Here is an 18,752-nt window from a genome sequence, read left to right on the forward strand (position 1 = left end):
TGTGATTGGTTCCCTTTTTGAGGGGAAAATCTGGTCCATGGTATCCAGGCTGCCTAGCAGCGTGAATAAAATCGCGCTGCGCTCAAGGCAGCATGGGGAAACCCAGGCTAATTCTATTTTGTCTAAATAAATTACAAATAAAACACTAAAAACTAAAATATATTTTTTAAATTGTTACAAGCAAATTTGTGCACATTTAAAAGGCACAAAACGGCAATAACCAATATTTTACTGATATAATGCGCATCCTTATTTAAATAAAGAAATGTTGACAAAATGAATAAAAACCTTTACAATTCTGTCACTAATAAAAAGTTCTGTCATGAAACTCTGCTCAACCTCTCTGCTCTCTACTCAACCTTCAAATACTTGGTCAGCATTTGCTGTAGCAGTTTGCAGCGTACTTTCAGAAACCCTTCCCCTTCCCCAGCTCCACCTGTATAGATCTGCTATGGGTAATTCATGCTATATTGTACAGCAGCAGCATGTTTTACTTGCTCACAGCAGTGTGTCTACTATGTATCGGCAGTAGCAAACCCTGTACTTGCTCTGCAGCAGCAGCAGTGTAGATCTATTTTGCCAAGACCAAACATATCAACACTGTCATATCCATTACCATGCCAAACATGGTCATGACAGAAATTAAATAATCAAATTTGTGCAATTTGATGGTGTGTTAATTTTAACTTTTCACTTAAAGTTATACTAATAATATAATTTGTATAACAATTATTAAATGATTAAAAAAAATACAATATAGAAGCATTTTCAGCAGTGCTCTCAGTCTTTTGGAATGTACTACTATGCTATACTAATACACTATATGACCCTGCAACATTATTAATATACTGTAATCTTGCCACATTTCTATCTTTAATCTCAATAGGAATGACTGACAGCAAGGAGCCGGCGTGCATCTTGTTAGCACGGCTTTCTCATTGAAAATCCCTTGAGCGTGCTTTGAGGGGTAATGAGAGGGGGATCCTGCCAAGAGACCCCTGATGTGTCCGATGACAAGCGAGTTCAAGGTGTGAATAAAGCCCCACTACAGCTTCTCTCCATTACCTCTGTTTTTTTCCTTCCTCATGAATATGGAAGGATTTGGCTTATGGCAGATCGAGAGAAAGGGAGCGGGAGGGGTAGGGGGCGGAGAGAGTGAGGTGCATGAGGAGAGGAGCGGAAGGGGGAGGGGTGGCGAGGAGGATGATTCCGTCAGTTGCCGTAGCAATGCGCAGGCTCCGTGGAACAGGAGAGGACGGCTTCTGCTTAATGATCAGAAAACAACACTCGGCGCCTCGGCTGGCTTAGACAAGACGCCTTGGACTAGAACAGTGTGCTGAGCGGCCATCACGACACAGTGCTTGCGTGTGTGTGATGGGAATGAATGTGTCCGTGTTGTTTCATCCCGACCAGGATTTGCTGATGGTGTTTTCGCTCTGACTATATTGGAATAGCTGGGGCTCTTTCTACCCAGATAAACAAGAAGAGATTCTTCTGCAGGTAATTTGTTCCTCCCTCTCTCTCCTCCATCACTCCGTCTCCATCCCGCCATTGTTTTCCCGTTATTCCCTCTGGGAAATCTGGTAACCTTGATCTCCATCCGTTATGCATCCATCCCTTTCTTTTTTTCCATTTTCATTCTGTACATATTTGTAGAAAAAATATAATTATTATTTTTAATTTTAAAATTGCACAATTTGAATATTCTTCCTCCATTTGGATAATCAAAAATATTTTCAAATCCATGTGACCTAAAGAAATTCTTCATCTACAACCGTTACAGTGGGATGTTTCTATTTTTTTTCTCTGCCATGCTTTATGATGTGGTCCGCCATATTTCTTCTCATCATGGCTCGTCAATTAATCTTATCTTGTGACATGATTTTCACAACATAGGTCATACCTGCCGCAAGCAATGTTAACACTCACAAATTCATTCTGTAATCCAAATTTATCCTCTAAGTAGTGTATTTGAGAAATATCTCTTGCATTTATCAGCACGATGATAAATATGAATGTAATGCACATTTAGATCACGTCATCCTCAATGGAGGTCGCGCAGCAAAAGTGTTTTATTCCATTGCCATAGTTTGTGTTCCATCGATTGATTTGAGGTCAATATGCTATTTACACTCCTGCTCAATTCCACCCCCTTCCCCAGGAATTGTGAATAAGGGCCAGCAGTTTATCACTGTAACATTGAATTACCTCTGTGCTTTGGTCATTGGATTTGGATGTTAAGGTTTTTTTTTTTAACTGGTTTTGCCGATAGCCACAGAATTATGGGTGGTGGAAAAACAAATCAATGGGTAGCCAAAAACTAGGAAGTGGAAAAGGTCACGACCTTAATTCTGACAGACAGATACATACACACTAGGGTAAAGTAATATCACATTGCTGACTAATGTGATGTTGGGGTAAAAGCTTATGCAACCCTGTTTTAAATGGATTTTTATCCTGCAGTCTTTTAGCTTTGACGTTAAGCCTGATAAAGCTTTTCAAGCTCATTCATGGGAACTGTCAGATCACAGGGCGAAAAAGGACGCATGAACTAATGTTATAATTACTTTCAGACTGAACTTGTTCATTCCAATGAAGATTGAATCTTCATTCAAGTCATCTTGACTTGAAGAGAATGCAATAGCATCTGTTTTGGGCAAAATTAGCTTTTGTAGCTCATATTGTAATATTTAATTTGTTAAAAATAAATATTAATATTTTAAATCTATATAGTGTATTATAAGGCACTAATGACTGCAGAAAAAAGCTTTTGTTATTTGTTCGAGAAAGTGAATTTGATTGAGCAGTAGTTATAATTGCTGTTTGACTTTGGCTGCCTCACAGACCAGGAATTCATTGGGAAAAATCCCAGAGGTTCTACCGCCATGCAAATTAAACACAATTACTTTCACTCTGCTTGAGCGAAATGCAGTCATTCGTGCCCCATGCTTGCTTAGTGGAAGAGAAAGAAATTAATTTAACGAGATGTCATCTGAGAAAAATTGCATAAGTCTAAATGTTCATAGTACAATAATTAAATAAGCCATACAAAATGTTCTTGACTCGGAGGAAGCCATTACTGTTATATAACTTCATATTCAAATACAGTTTTAGCTGTTTAAGATAAGTGAAAAAACGATTTGAAATATTTCACTTTCACCGTTTTATGTTTTAGACGGTGATTTGAGATGTTGAATGACATTTTGACGTTTATTATATTTTTTAATCAGGGATTGTTGCAGTGCCGACCTCCACGTGACTGTGCAATCAAGAGGGCATCAGGATGGAGGCCCCTCTGGTGTGCCTGGATGAGGAATTCGAGGATCTGCGGCCCTGCAAGAGGGAGGAGCTCGAATCAGAGCATCCTCCATGTCGGCCTCACAAAACAATTCCTCTGGCCCCGCTGTGCCGTGAAGACTTCTCCGAGCTAGAGAACTTCTCTGAGATGATGAGCTTCAAGTCCATGGAGGACCTGGTCAATGAATTTGACGAGAAGCTGAATGTGTGCTTCCATAATTACAACACCAAGACAGAAGGCCTGGCACCCATTCGCAACCAATCTCACGCCGAGGAGGACGAGGAGAGGCTTCAAGATGAAGAGTAAGCAAGATCTTTTCTGTTCCACTTCCAGAATATATAACGTAAATACATGTAGGTAGATTTATTAATTAATTGTGCAGTTTGATGCAATTGGCTTCACGTTTTTGCACCATTAAGTATCACCAAATACATGTATGGACATTGTTATCACTGTGCTGATAAATATGCCCATCCAGTTGGCTCTCTCTGCCAATCAAAGTGAGGACATGTCTCTTTGCCAAATGCCATGTCAATCAAACTTTATAAAAAACACCCTTTGTCCATCACCAGCGCCTGTCTGTGTGCATGTGTCCATGGTTTGGCCGTGAATTATTCAGCAAATTTTTATATGCCTCAGTGCTTTTGTTTGTCCTGACTTGCCTGTGCTGGCAGCCTGTCACCATCCTCTCTTTGCCGTCAAATCTGCCTCTCGCAAAACAGGACAAAAAAATCTCTTGGTCTAAATATAGCGCACATGCATTTAAAAAACAGTCAAAACATCATCACTGATTGGGACTCTAATGGCACAAATATACACAAGTATTGGAAGGAAATAAAAAAAGAGCATTACAACATCAGAAATGTTGCTTTATAGTTATAATTTTTTTGGATGCTTTTTTCCAATCTGTAGTATTTATGAGATAAAAACGAGTATGTCTTTGGGATTTCCAGTATTTGAGCATCTTGCTCATAACTCTCTTAGTTTGTGCTGTAAATATGTTGTTGATTTATGATTTGTTAGCATGTTATTTTCTGCGTTTCCCGCTGTGATGTGTTCTCATTGCCCGTGGCTTTTGTTCTTGGCTTGAATTCAGACACAAATCTGTCCTTCCGCTAGAATTCAGCCTGTGGCTGTGCATCTGACAAATTACAGAAATAAGCCTGCTGCAATTCCTTTTTTTAACCCAAGGTTGGTAAATATTCTAGATAAGATGTTGCTTTTAGAGATCTTCAGACAGTAAACAGAAACTCCTTCAGACAATGACATATGGGTAGACGATGAGTCTGTACCAGTTTGGTGTTGTTGCAGGGCTGGCATGGAGGCTGGTAGGCTTGTGTCTGTATGCCCTCAGAGATCAGCACACTTTGAATGGCCACTTGTTCCCTGGATGACTAGACAGAGGCACAAAGAAAGTGTGGAGAGTAATTTCGGCATGTAGATGAATAGACAGAAAAGAGACGAGAAAGAAAGGAGAAAGAAAGCATTGTCACTAGCCTGGTTATATAAACATGGAAAGCATCTACTTAAAGAGCAACTTAAACATGTTGTAGCGTCACTGCTGTGCACAAATGCATATAAAATGAATGCTGTACATTGGATCTGTCTCTACATTCCCAGTGCTAACAAATCATAATTAATACATATAAGTGGAATTTCTTATTAAAGTCATTGTTAAAGAATGTATTATTCATAATTCTGAGAATGAATGTCTCATTTGTTTCATATTCACTGTGTGTCGGTTGGAACATTGTGTATATAAATGTCCATGCATGTGTCTTTGTAGTGTGTGGGATGCTCTGACTGACAACTACATCCCCTCCTCTGTGTCCAGCTGGGATGACCCCGCCTCAGAAACACTGAATGGCAACCTCTCAGATCAGGAGGTAAACATCTGCTCTGCTCTAATAACTTTCATGCTGTTGACATGATAATAGATTTGTATTTCCTGCAGGGTTACTGTATAGATTAGTGCTATAGGAAATGACTATACTTTACATCTATAGTACAATAAAATGTTATGGACAACAAATTATTTACTAATGCATGCACAACCTTTTCTTTTAAATGGGCTATATGTAAGTATTTTTATGTATTAATAATTAGCTTTTATTGACAATGTGTAAACAGCTAGTAACAAAACCTTCCCTGACCTAGGTTGTTTATGAAAGCCTGTAGACTGATTTTTTGTGAAGGACTCATGACGTTTTTGCCAGGAAAATCAAAAGGATGTGAACTTTACACTCGCTCCTGAGAGCCTCTCTTCCGTTCTATGACACATGAGACAAATGCTTATACAATGTTCAGGATAATGTCGAAAGAGCTACATATATACTTTTTAATCAAACTATCATAACAGTGTTATGTTACCTCATCTGTCGACATGATGCTGATGAATTGCAGAACTGGTGCAAACATATCCACATCAATATGATTCAATTCTTTCTTAACTGCTGCTTTCTCACCTCTGTCATTTTTGTTGTGTGTTTATTTTGTTATTGAGAGGAAAGTGCGCACCACATATTTACAGTACATTTTCATCTAAACGTCGCTCTCAGCAGCATGGATGACGTCTGGATGTTCGTTAACAGTATATCGAAGCAACATCTTTTTACTTCTAAGTAAAGAACGAAAAAGAACTTTGCCGTAAGTATATCAAGGCATTGAATCACGTTCAGTCTCTTTTATGTTAAGAGCACCAGCAATAAGTTACTGGCTGCAGTTCACTTAACGACCACTGGTGTTGCTAAAAACAAGGGTTTCTAGTTTCTACATATAGCCCCTTTAATACTTATCTATATTTTGATATTATTTTTATAATCATGTTAATAATATCAGTACAAATTAATTGTTGTTAGGGTACTTTAATAATAATATTAATTATATTATATTAATGGAACTGAATTAAGTTGCAAAGCAATTACCATTGAAGCACTGGACAATAAAAAACCCTTCTTGAAATAATATAATTCTCCTTAATTGAAAAAGCACTTATTTCCTCAGAGCAAATGACTGCAGCACTATGTGAGAGTACAGCTTTGCCCTCTCGATTCAGGGTGTGGTATGTTTATGCCAAATGGACAGCAAATACAATCACTGGCTGCCAAAAACCTAACTTGATCTACTTTCTCTGACATTCAGCCTGTCACAAGCTCTGCAATAAACAGTTTCTATATCACGAAAAAATCGTACAGAAGTCTCCATGCCTGACTGGCAGACGTTTCCGTATTTTCTTTTATATTCAGTCATCATGATGGCACAGATGACTCTGGGTAATCTAATAATGTTAGCTTTTGATTAGTTTTAGCAGTGAAGTACTGTAGATGAGTAGTCAGGTTTTTGTTGTACATCAATGTGGACCAGAAGAGCTGTCAAACATTCTATAAGCTACCTTTAAAAGCACTCTCCTCAGCACATTACCAATGAGTGTAATGGAACTATATGGAGCCATTACTCTCTACTATCTTGTCCTATTGATACTGCTGATGCTCCTAAACATGTTGTGAAATATTTCATTGTCTTGGCTTTAAAGATACATGAAAAAGATGAGGATGAGATGAACGAGAAGAATGAAAATGCCAATTGTCTGCGTGAAGAACCTCTAATTACAGCTGATCAGGTGAGTCTAACCTAAACAGATGTGCTGCACTGTTAAAAAAAAAAAAAAAAAAAAAAAAACAGAATGTTTACAGTAAAGAATTATATTTTTTTTTAATAATTAATGCTTCAGAAGGTTAAAAATTAGTCTGCCAGCATTTTATGGGTGATAAATGTAGCCTAATACTGTGTTTGAGGGTTTGTTTATATCGGGCAGGTTTACACTTGAACAGTAGCCTAGTTTTAAAGCTTTGCTAGATTTAAAATCGAGTGTGCTATTTATGGGATTGCATTTATTCACTGTGTACAAAGCTTAAATTCAAAACTACAGTTCTACTTGTGTCCTTAAAATTGTTTAAACATCCACTGAAATCTGTTATTTATTCCCTCACCAGGTGATTGAGGAGATTGTGGAAATGATGGAAAACTCACCAGATCCTGGAGAGACAGAGGAAGAGGAGGACGATGATATCGGTGTCTCTTCCTCTCAAAGCAACCCCTCCCTACTGGAGGAGATCCGCATGCTGTCTCAGGCCTCCAACAACAACTGCTCTTATGAAGGTGCTCAGATAAACCTGCAATTAATAAATACATTCTTCAGATGAAATACGTTAAGATGGGAAAAAAGTACTAATACTGCTTCAAATTTAGTTGATATCTACATGGACAGGTAACAGATTATGTTTATCTTTATGGTTAAAATACAAGCAACAGCATGAGGTTCATCAGCAAAAGTCATTATTATGAGAAGTACCTTTATATTACTAGATCAAGGTCAATGTAAATATGCTTTACATCACCCCAGGAATAGAAACAGATGTCTATTGAGAAAATAGTTTCTATTTTAAACCATGTTGTTTAAGATTCACACGGATGTATGAAACAGATCATGTTTTTGAAACCAAAGATGCAGTGGAACAAAAGTGAATGAAAAATAGCCCATGTCGACTGAAAGCAACACTAAAGAAATATTACGTTAAAGCCCAACATTAGTCACACTCACAGTGTGAAAATCAAGTGTTGCTCGCTTTTGAAACTGGATGTTGTTGTGCTGTTTGTCATTGAGGTCTGAGGCTGATGCCGAGCTCGGCGCTGCTTGACATCTTGTGTCGGGTGGAGGCGGCGATACGAGAGTATTCGGAGGAACTGGTAACTCAGCTGGCCCGGAGGGACGAGCTGGAGTTCGAGAAAGAGGTGAAGAACACCTTCATCACAGCTCTAATGGAGGTCCAGAACAGACAGAAGGAGCAAAGGGAGCTGAGCAAGCGCAGGCGTAAGGACAAGACAATGAGTCTACAAGGATCTACTCGCTCCGAGAAGATTGGGAGCATGCCTGCGAAAGTAAGTGTGTTGAAAGTAGATGCATGATGTTTACCTCCATTCAGTCTCCAGACACAGACATCTCTCTCTCTACGGTTAATGGATCCCAGCCCATCACTCTTTAGCTGCACTTAGCACTTACTGGACGAGCAGAGGAAGCATTCCCCTGCAGTATGAGCTGTGAAGGCAATACGAGCTTCCTCTTACTGTAATGCCGCTGTGATTCCATTACATCATGGAAGTAACTCACAGGGATGGGATGATCATTTTAGTCATTTTGTACACAGAGACTAGAGGTAGTAAATGTGGCAAATTGTGAATCTCAAATTGAATATACTATGCACCATTTTCCTGAACTCGGAAGCCTGGGATTTTATCCAATAAAAGTGAAAGGTTGTTCTTTTTGTCGAAACTGGGTATAGAAAAAGAAAGTAGTGTGTAAAGAAATATTTTTTTTTTTGGCCATTATTATAAACTGATAAATATTTTAATTTTATGACTGATAACTGATATGGCTTATATTATTAATTTTAAAAAATATATTTGTATTATTTATATAAAATTAATTATATTTTATTTTGAATTACACACTCATATATATATATACACACATATATATATATATATATATATATATATATATATATATATATATATATATATATATATAATTAAAATAAAACAATAGAAATAAAATTTATAGTTTTAAATGCTTACAATACCAGATCTTTCCTCTAGCTTGCACTGTACTGTATGAGAACAGAAACCTCTGGTACTAAATATTTTATATTTGAATGTTTTCCAGCGCTTCAGCATGGAGGGTCTGTCCAACATCCTGCAGACAGGGATCAGACAGACCTTTGGGACCTCAGGGACAGAAAAACAGGTGAGGAGGAGCATTTCAGTTAAAGTGCTGGATTCAGTTTATGCTGGATTAAACATATATACTGGATGCAGGTATAAAATCTGATCGTAAACTGTGTCTGTGTTTTTCTTGTGTGTGGTCAAAAGTACCTAAACACAGTCATCCCATATGAGAAAAAAGTGACTCCTCCATCTGTCGATGACTTGCAAATGCTCACAAAAAGTAAGTGGACTGAACTGCATTATTCAACTATATAATATAGGGCTCTTCTGTAGCTCGAACAGTATGACGCTTACAACGCCAAGCTCATGGGTTTGAGCTTGAACTGATAAAAATGTAAATGTGTACATTGAAGGCTTTGAATAAAAGTATCTGCAAATTGCATAATTAAAATGTAATATTGTTTTCCAGTTCTGTATGCCATGAAAGAAGACAGTGAGAAGGTCCCAACCCTCCTGACTGACTATATATTAAAAGGTAAATCTAAAATATCTTCACTGTTCCAGAATTAAGATTTTTTTTTAAATTATTGTTCCATGAGCATGAGGTGTATTTGAGGTTGTTATTGTGATTGATTTATATAGTATTATTATTTATTAAGAGAATTTAGAGAAACTAACTGTGGCTCTTAAATAGGTCAAAAGATAAATATACATGGCCCGGCCCAAAAAAATGGATCACATTTATTTCCATCAAGAGGTGCATCAATTTTTGTTCAAGATCTTCAATGTAAGAGTCCAGCACTCTGTAAAGTCTCCTCCAGCACATCCCAAAGACTTTCAATGAATTTAAAGTGAAATTCACGCCAATTAATGTGAAAATTATTCACAATTTGAGCCTGAAAAATCTTGACATTGTCATTCTGGAATGACTACATGATTGTTAAAGCTACACACTCCATCAATTATGGTTTGAAGAACTGTTGCCAAACATATAACATGCTAGAATCACTGCAATAGTGATGCAATCATAGACTCTTAATCATTTGCCTATTTAAATCCTAACAGCGACTTTTTTTGGGGCTGGGCAATGTAAGAAATCGAAATTGTACTTTTGAGATGATTATGCATTTAATTCAAAACTGGATTCCCAGGGTAATACTGTTCTCCAGCTCTAAATATTCTCATAAATAAATATACGAATGAATGAAGAACATTTTATTCTAGACTTTTAGTAGCATTGAGCGCATTAATACTTTATCATATCTCCATCCTGCAGTTCTGTGTCCTACCTAAAGTCCTGAGCGTGATCTGCTGTTGGTGAGACTGTGGAGAGGCCAGGTGTCTTCGTTTCTCCTCTCTCAGTTCTCCAGCCCAGCTGCATGAGCTCCCTTACCCAGTATCAGCGAGGGACCCTGAACATCTAACCATCCTTCTCTTGCTTATCTAATGACCTTTGACCTTGCTCATCTCACTGCCCTTCCTGTATTCACATATCCACGACGTTCATACCACAGCGCCTGGTGCTTTACATGTTTTCTACTATGTACGTTACTTCAGGCCAAAAGCCATATGGAACGTGTAAGCGTAAAACAGGTGACCTATAATCGGTTTAACTCTACGATCAGGTACTATTTTTATTTTGAAAGATATGCATAACATAAGGCATTTTACTTGATAATTCACATCCGTTCTGAACACTGGTGATGATGAGAAGGGCATTATTCACAATCTTCTGAAGGCGCAGATGCATTGATTTCGAGAGCACATTTGAAAATAATCCATCCAGACATTCTGCTTTTTGCCGTTTTAGTATTGTGGCTTCATTTCAGCAGAGGTTGGTTGAAGATACAGCATGTTTTAGTGTTCTACATTAATGCCAAGTTATAGGGAGAAACCTTGTGACTTTTCTTATTTTGGGTAACCTAAGATTTTTTTTTCATCCTATGTATGAATTAAATATAGTTCTACATAATGTGGTTTCTTTGATGATCCATTTATCTAATAAAACTTTTTTTTTATTATTAACTTTAACTTTCATTCATGATTTGTGCTTCTTTAATGTATATATTTCTTATTTACTAAGGGACATGGAGGAATGTGAAGTATTGCTGAGTTACAGTTCCAATAAATGTCAAACCCTGTAAAAAAACTGAATGACTGATTCATTGTAATACCGCAACATCCCACTAGAGGTCAGTCATACGCAGATAATCATAAGCACAAGCGTATTGACATTACAGGAGGATTTTTGATGTGGCCTTTAGTGAAATATTATGCTTATAAGTGTTGGTTTGTTAACCCTAATAAACAGGTGACATCAAAACTGTTGCTAATACCATTAGCCAACTCATTATTTGAAAAAAGAAAAAGAAAAAAAAAGTTTCCAGAGTCATGGTGGTGTGTGAGTGACTTTTCTAGATCTGCTTTATATTAACTTACATTATAATTATTTATTAAGGGTGTTTAGTCCCTTGGGACTGATATTCGGGGGCATTTTACCTTTATTTATTTATAAACATATATTTATTGCGAGGATCAACCCCTTGAGATGAAACATCTCGTTTTCGAGGGGGTCCTCCAGTACATCAAAGCAAAAAAAGAACCAAAACAGCAGAGCAAATATCACAGTCAAAGACAGCACAACAAAACACAACAACACACACACACCGGCTCACAATGCTCAACCCCACCCCACCCAATACGAACCCCACAAGTAACTTGACAGAAAAACAGACACATGATTAGCGTTGCACAAGGTCAAGGACTAAGAGAAACACAAATAACAATAACAATAAAAACATTTTTTTTTTTTTTTTAAATAAAATAAAAAAAAATAATAAAAAAAAATAAAAAGAGGACATAAAGATAAGAAATAATAAACACATGACCAATGAAATCCAAGGTCAAACAAACAAAACTAGAAACAAAGACAAATGTTCCTAAGATGTTCCACGAGACCCCTTTGAAACGCTGTAAGTGAAGTTAAAGAACGAATAGAAAATGGAAGATTATTCCAATCATATGGAGCCTTAAAACAAAATGCGTATTTCCCTACCTGTCTTTTAACTCTAGGAACAACAAAAAAAATCTGATCATTGTGTCGCAGACTATATGGCGAATTATAAAGCACTAAATGTTGCTTGAGATAAACTGGATAATTAAAATAAAAAGTTTTAAAAATAAACTGTAGCCAGTGATACTGTCGCCTGGCAGAAGGGGCAAACCAGGACAACTGTCTGTACAACATACAATGGTGTGTCCTAAATGGACAGCGGAGAACAAAACGGCAAAGACTGTTGTAGACCACATCAATGGAATGCAAACAAGAAACAGTAGTGTTCTGATAAATAATATCGGCATAGTCCAAAATAGGCAGAAGCAGCTGTAAAACTATTCTTTTCCTGACCAGATAATTAAAACAATTAACAGATTGATAAAGTATTTTAAGACGAGAGTTGAGTTTGCTTGACATTGATTGTACATGAGTTTTAAAAGATAAATCACTTTCCAGCCAAACACCAAGATATTTAAAGGTCTCAGTTGACTCTAAAGGAGAGGAGTCGAGAAAACAAAGCTTAAGATTATTTTCACATATATCCAAGGCTTTTCTATGGAACAATAAAGAATAGGACTTTGATTTATTAAGGAGAAGTTTATTAGCCAATAGCCACTGCTGTACAGAATTGAAGTCGTGCTGTAAAGAGCGGTTTATCCCAGAGATGGTAGGTTTACTACAGTAAATGACTGTATCATCGGCATAAAGATGAATATTGCAGTCTATACAGCATAAGGGCATATCATTAACAAAAATAGAAAATAATAAAGGTCCCAGAGAAGAACCTTGAGGGATGCCTTTCACTATGCCTGTATAATCAGACTGACAACCCCTGTAGGACACGCCCTGACGACGATGATGAAAATAACTACTAAACCAGAGTAAAGATGATCTCGAGAGGCCAATAGCATGCAATTTATCCAATAGAAGATAGTGATCAACTAAATCGAACGCTTTGGAGAGATCTAAGAAAATGGCACCGGTACACAGATTATCATTAAAACTAGAAAAGATATCATTAGAGAGTTTTAATAGAGCAGTGGTAGTGGAGAAGTATTTTCTGAAACCTGATTGGCATTGAGTAAGTAAATTATTATCAGATAGATAATCAGATAATTGATTAAAAATTAATTTCTCAAAGACTTTAACCACACTATTAATTATCGATATTGGCCTATAATTATTCAGAATTTGTAAATCTCCACCTTTATGCAAAGGAATGACTTTGGTACATTTCCAAGCGAGGGGCACTTCACAGGTATTAAAGTGAAGGTATAATATCACAGGTATCCCTTTATGAAGGGATTTTTTTCTAATATATTACAAACCGTGATGTTCATTTGTACTTTTGTCTGTTGAATCACTAACGTTAATTGAATCATTACATGTTTAAAAACAATATTTGAAATATATCAAATGTTAGATAAAAACACTAATTAGCTATTTTTTGCTAGTGTAAATATCTTGACTCTTCATTTGTGGAGATCTAACGTTAGGCCTACTGCCACAGTCACGTTAGCTTAGCTGCTAGCAATACTGACCCTGCTAAAATGCAGCTTATTTATTAATACATAACGTGCTATGTTTGATATTTTCCAAATATTATTAATAACGTATCACTAGAAATGATAAAACACTAGTATCTTACCTTCCGCTGTCTTCTTTTTAGAAGAGTCAACTGAATCTTCTCAACCATTCACTTAAAAGCTTTCGTTGAAAAGTGCGCGAAAAATAATGCGCATGACTGTTTTTATCGTGGATTTTTATCTTTTTTTCAGCCTCTTAGTTAGCATTAACAGATATGTTCTAAAAAAGGTCATTAATTAACAATTAAACAAATACACATATTAACTGTAAGATACAAAATATGACCGTAACTTTACTACGTATATATATTTCCTTGTAAATAAACAGCTAGACTGAATTTTTACAGCCAGTTTCTTTTATTCAAAATACAAAGTGTTTTCATGTCCATAGACGGTATATGTCCTATATTACAGAACAATTTGAGGTTATCCAGTCTGCAGATGACAAAAATATTGACATGGGTAGGCCTACAGGCAATAAAACATTTCTAATTAAATAAAAAATATTTTGTGCTTGGAAAAACAGTCAGTTGCACAGTTGAGTACATACAAGTTTTTGCTCGAAAAAAAGAAGAAGAAAAACACAGCAGTGTTTAAATAGCATTTATGTGGTAAATAAAAAAATAATATAACATGAATTTTGGCATATTTACAGATACGCTATTGTGATTCGTTGTCTGCTGTAAAGTTCACAATCCCTTTTACTTACACATCTACAACCACCGAACAGGAAATCTTTGGTTTTGTATCCACCAGATAAATCATGAACTTATTTGCTGCCATTAAATAACCACAGACCTAGAATGAGAAATAAATACCTTATTTACAGTAAGGTAAAGGAATGAATGTTTTTAATTATTGTTTACATAATCAATACAATACATTATCGAAGTTGTAAAATAGAATCATGGGGTACAAAACCAGTATAGATTAAGATACCGCCAAATTTTACACTTCTAAATTGAAAAATGCTACCATATATCTCTAAGAGATAACAACACTGGTTTGTTTTGAAATATATTTGGCCAAAAAAACATTTAAAGGCAAATATAGCAACTTAATATGATGCCACTTTAAGTGATGTCCTCGATATTTCCTTTAACCAATGCGGCTATGAAACAAACATATGTTATTGATCGTATGTAAACGTAATTATTAATGAGGAGTGTCTGTAAATAACGTCGAATAGACCTTTCATTTGTTTTCATCAAGGCAAATTAGCATCTTTAGTTCACAAAAGAACAATCAGCTAAGCAGTAACAGCAACAAGAACACAAAAATAAAATGTTTTTCATGAAAAGAAATGTGAATAATGCAAACATCTCAGTGTCTTTTTGTTTACCGTTCAACAAGTTCCACTTTACAGAAAGGAGAGGCTTTTCAGTAATACTTTGGACAGTAAAAAAACCAGATGAAATTATAAAACAAAACAATGAGCATCTTTATATTTGTTTGTTTACATTACTTATATATAAAAAATAAAATAAAAAATGTAAATAAAGAAAATTACACCATGCTGTTTCAATACAGAGGCAAAAAGCTTATCGGTTCCAGTCCATCCTTTTCCACTGTGCTTCAGTTTGTAAGACTGCAGACGTGAGGTCAGCAGAAGTGATTGGTCTTACACCAGAGAGCCGGCCTGGTTTTGCGCTGGCACCATAATGGGTACCCCTCCCATGCGGGATATATTTGCCGCAGTTACGGTGGTGGGCAGCACTGGTGGACGTGGAATCTGAGGCTGGGCAGAGGCTGTCCGGGGCACTGAGGTGTGATGGGAGCCTCCGTTGGTGCTGGGGGGTCCCGATGGCCCACGGGGCAGGGTGGGGTTGGTGTTGTAGCCCGGCAACGAGCGCTCCAGGTTGGCGTCTGCCGGAGGCTGTGCGCGGTAGGCGGCTATGCTGCCCGTGGCCGTGGTGATGGATGCGGTGTCGGAGTGAGGGTAATGGTGGTGATTGTGCGAGTCTCGCGGGTAAGAGCTGGTTTGAATGGAGGACAGGGTGCCGTTTTTAGAGATGATGTCAGATCCAGTGCCGCTCTTGGCCCATGAGACACGTTTGGGAGCCTGAGCATCTTCCCTGTAACACACAAAAACACTTAGTGTCTACACAAGTTATTGTCATGTTCTTGGACGTACTGGTGTTTTTACTCATATGTCCCAGTTGTGTGGGAGGGTATATGTGTGGGCACGTGAGTTTGTGTTCTTCACGTTCTCCACACTCAGAGTGTGACAGGTCTGGTTGATTATACGAGCGGGTTGGAGTGGCTTGGCGGATATAAGCAGAGTGAGGATATCCGTTCTTTGAGTTCCCCTCTCTTGCTTCAGACATGTTTACGTATGTGCCCTCTTAGCATTTGTGAAACCTGCTAAGCCTATTTAACTGTGTGCCTTTAGCCTTTGGGCAATGCGCTGAGATTACTTAAAGGGATAGTTCACCCTAAAATTAACATTCTGTCATCATTTACTCACCCTCAAGTTGTTCCAAACCTGTATGAATTTGTTTGTTATGTGGAAGATAATAGAATATATTTTGAAGAATCTCAGTAACCAAACAGTTGTGGGGCACCATTGACTTCCATAGTATTTTTTTTTTTTTTTTTTCATATTATGGAAATCAACGGTGACCCACAACTGTTTGGTTACAGACATTTTTCAAAATATCTTCCTTTGTGTTCAGCAGAAGAAAGAAATTCATACAGGTTTGGAACAACTTGAGGCTGAGTAAATGACAAAATGTAACTACGCTCCTTGTGGGGAGTGGAATTGTTAAAACGGCGTAAACTGGTAATTGTATTGAATCAAGTAAAAGTACTACTTTAGTGCCAATTTATTTTACAATGCATTTTCTCCTGTTTACGAATAGCTAATAGGTAGGTAAAACATGTTTTTTTATGTTGCTTTTTGCTTTGATTTAGGAAAGATGCATAACCCAAGTTACAGGTTTCCTGTTTGTTATCTTGGCCTGTTGTTTTTTAGTTATTGTCCCATATTTTTGTCTAAAATAAACTCCTACTTTTTGCTGCATTCAATTGCTTGTTGTGAGTGTTTGTGGGAGCAGAAGACTTTAATACGTAACATCAATCAATAAATCATAATTATCTTACTTGATATCATTGGCCAAATCCTCCTCTGTGTCTTTCCGTCTTGTCCACATGAAGAAGAGGAAGAGAATGATCAGAATGAGAGCCACAATACAACCAACCGTAACACCAGCGATCATCCCAGCATTAGTTGCTGCACAAAAAGAACAGGTAAAATTAATGAAAGACAGAATAAACAAATACATTACCATTCAAAAGTTTGGGGTCAATACAATGTTTTTTAATGTTTTTGAAATAAATAAATAATTGTTATTGTTTATTGTTATAATTGAAATATTACTACAATGTAAAATAATTGTTTTCTATTGTATTATTTTCTATTGTATTTTTACTGTTTTACATAAAATGTAATTTATTCCTGAGATGAATTTTCAGTCTTTGTGTCCAGTGCCGTCGCAGGTGGGGTGCGAGGCCCTGTGCGAACTTGAAATGCGAGGCCCTGCTCTTTGATGTGGATGCTCAATTGCGCATGAATAACAGTTACGGACGGACGTAGCTGTTCTAGGTCTATTGCACGCATAATCTCGCTGCAATACGTTTTTATCAAGTAGAATAATACAGCATAATCATGCACATCTCAGAGTCAGCTATGACTTTTTGCTATTTATTTCAGAGGGGAAAAAAATCAAATGTGCAACGAGGGGCTTTACATCAAGTCAGCTCGAGAATTTTCATGTGAATACATACATAGATCCGCCTATCTTAGTAACGTGTACCTTTATGGTCCAGTGGTAGAACTTTCGCCTATCGTGTCAGAGGTTCTCTGTTCTAGTCCGCGCTCGTGTAGTTTTTTCCTCATCAAAACCGATTATGTTCATCAGTGGTTGTATATCAAGCAGGGACACATTTGTGTGCATTATGTTTGGTGATTTCACCAGAACGAATAGAGTATCCGCAACGGATTGAAGCGCGCGTCCGAGTGAAGTTAGTGCGGTGTGTGCGCGAGCCACACGAGAAAACACTGTATCCGCGCCACTGATCGCAGCGGCAACGAGCACTTTGATCACTTGATTTAAAAAACATTTCAGCGCTAGATAGATCGTCTCTTATTTTAAAAAAAACGAACGAAATGAATGCTCTGCCAGTTAACTGGAGATGTTTTATTTGTAGAATTGTTATATTTTTTGAGATGTTTTAAAAAGTGGTGGGGACAAAAAAAAATGTAAAAAAAAACAAAAAAAAAAACAGCAGGATTGCGAGGCCCCCTAGTGGCGCGAGGCCCTGTGCGGTTGCACAGTTCGCACAGTCTATGCGACGGCTCTGTTTGTGTCACATGATCCTTCAGAAATTATTCTAATATGCTGATATGGTGAAACATTTCTAATTATTGTTTACTGTCACTTTTGATTGATCAGTTTAATGCTGAATAAAAGATCCCCAAAAAAATTGACCCCAAAGTTTTGAACGAATTTATGTAATGACCAACCAGCAGTACATACATGTGATGACCTCCAGGTTGATGTAACAAGTCTCCTCTCCTGCAGAGTTGGATGAAGTGCACACGTATTTTCCTGACATATTACTGCTCAGATTGTTCAGTTTTAAAGTTCCTGCCGTTTCATCTACAACACAACAGTGTGAGGTTAAAGTCAGACATGCATGTTTACAAAAATAACTTAGCCAGAGGTCCCAACAAAATCTAATATTTGAAACAGAGATCGCGTAACAGTAACCGATAAAGTCCTGCCAGCTGAATGGCAGGAATGTTTATCCAAGATATCCAAGGATTTTATTCCAGTGCCTCGAGAATTATATAATTATGGTCAGGTTTAAGGTTTAATCTCAGCCCAAACTGTTTCCCCATCATGCTTAAAGGATTAGTTTAGCCAAAAATGGAAATATTTTGAGTAATATAATTTTCTGAAGCTCAAGCTTCAAAAAGGATGAAAAAGCACCTTCATAGTATCATAAAAGTAGTCAATGACCCGTGTGCTGTATCAAAATCATGCGATAGTCATGTGACAAACCAACCAAAATAAAGTGAATATTC

At 37.1% G+C, this 18,752-nt stretch overlaps 3 protein-coding genes across 4 annotated transcripts in view; 1 reads left to right on the top strand and 2 right to left on the bottom strand.

The window, feature by feature from the left end:
• The window catches only part of foxo1b (forkhead box O1 b), a 46,533-nt gene extending 41,866 nt beyond the window's left edge, over positions 1-4,667 (bottom strand). The window contains exon 1 of the mRNA XM_079860812.1: positions 4,591-4,667. The gene's annotated coding sequence lies outside the window, so the exon portion shown is untranslated. The remainder of the gene's footprint in view (positions 1-4,590) is intronic.
• Positions 1,152-10,672, top strand: fez1 (fasciculation and elongation protein zeta 1 (zygin I); the record flags this gene model as incomplete). 2 transcript variants are annotated; one of them, XM_079860815.1, is made up of 10 exons in its annotated part: positions 1,152-1,500; positions 3,231-3,600; positions 5,085-5,184; positions 6,831-6,917; positions 7,291-7,456; positions 7,962-8,236; positions 9,021-9,101; positions 9,227-9,302; positions 9,492-9,557; positions 10,299-10,672. In XM_079860815.1, the coding sequence occupies exons 2-10, from the start codon at positions 3,284-3,286 to the stop codon at positions 10,313-10,315; spliced, it is 1,185 nt and encodes a 394-aa protein (XP_079716941.1). In that variant the 5' UTR covers positions 1,152-1,500; positions 3,231-3,283. The 2 variants fall into 2 exon arrangements, with proteins under 2 accessions (XP_079716941.1, XP_079716942.1); XM_079860816.1 differs by lacking the exons at positions 5,085-5,184; positions 6,831-6,917; positions 7,291-7,456; ... (3 more) ...; positions 9,492-9,557; positions 10,299-10,672 and having other exon boundaries at positions 1,199-1,500; positions 3,231-3,604.
• Positions 10,673-14,326: 3,654 nt separating this feature from the next.
• The window catches only part of esama (endothelial cell adhesion molecule a), a 47,151-nt gene continuing 42,725 nt past the window's right edge, over positions 14,327-18,752 (bottom strand). Inside the window, exons 5-7 of the mRNA XM_079860814.1 lie at positions 18,202-18,324; positions 16,766-16,895; positions 14,327-15,738 (exon numbers count right to left, since the gene is read on the bottom strand). Of these exons, the coding sequence (XP_079716940.1) occupies positions 15,285-15,738; positions 16,766-16,895; positions 18,202-18,324 (707 nt within the window). The 3' untranslated portion in view covers positions 14,327-15,284. The remainder of the gene's footprint in view (positions 15,739-16,765; positions 16,896-18,201; positions 18,325-18,752) is intronic.

The sequence above is a fragment of the Squalius cephalus genome (assembly GCF_949319135.1).
Source record: "Squalius cephalus genome assembly, chromosome: 24".
Classification (NCBI taxonomy): domain Eukaryota; kingdom Metazoa; phylum Chordata; class Actinopteri; order Cypriniformes; family Leuciscidae; genus Squalius; species Squalius cephalus.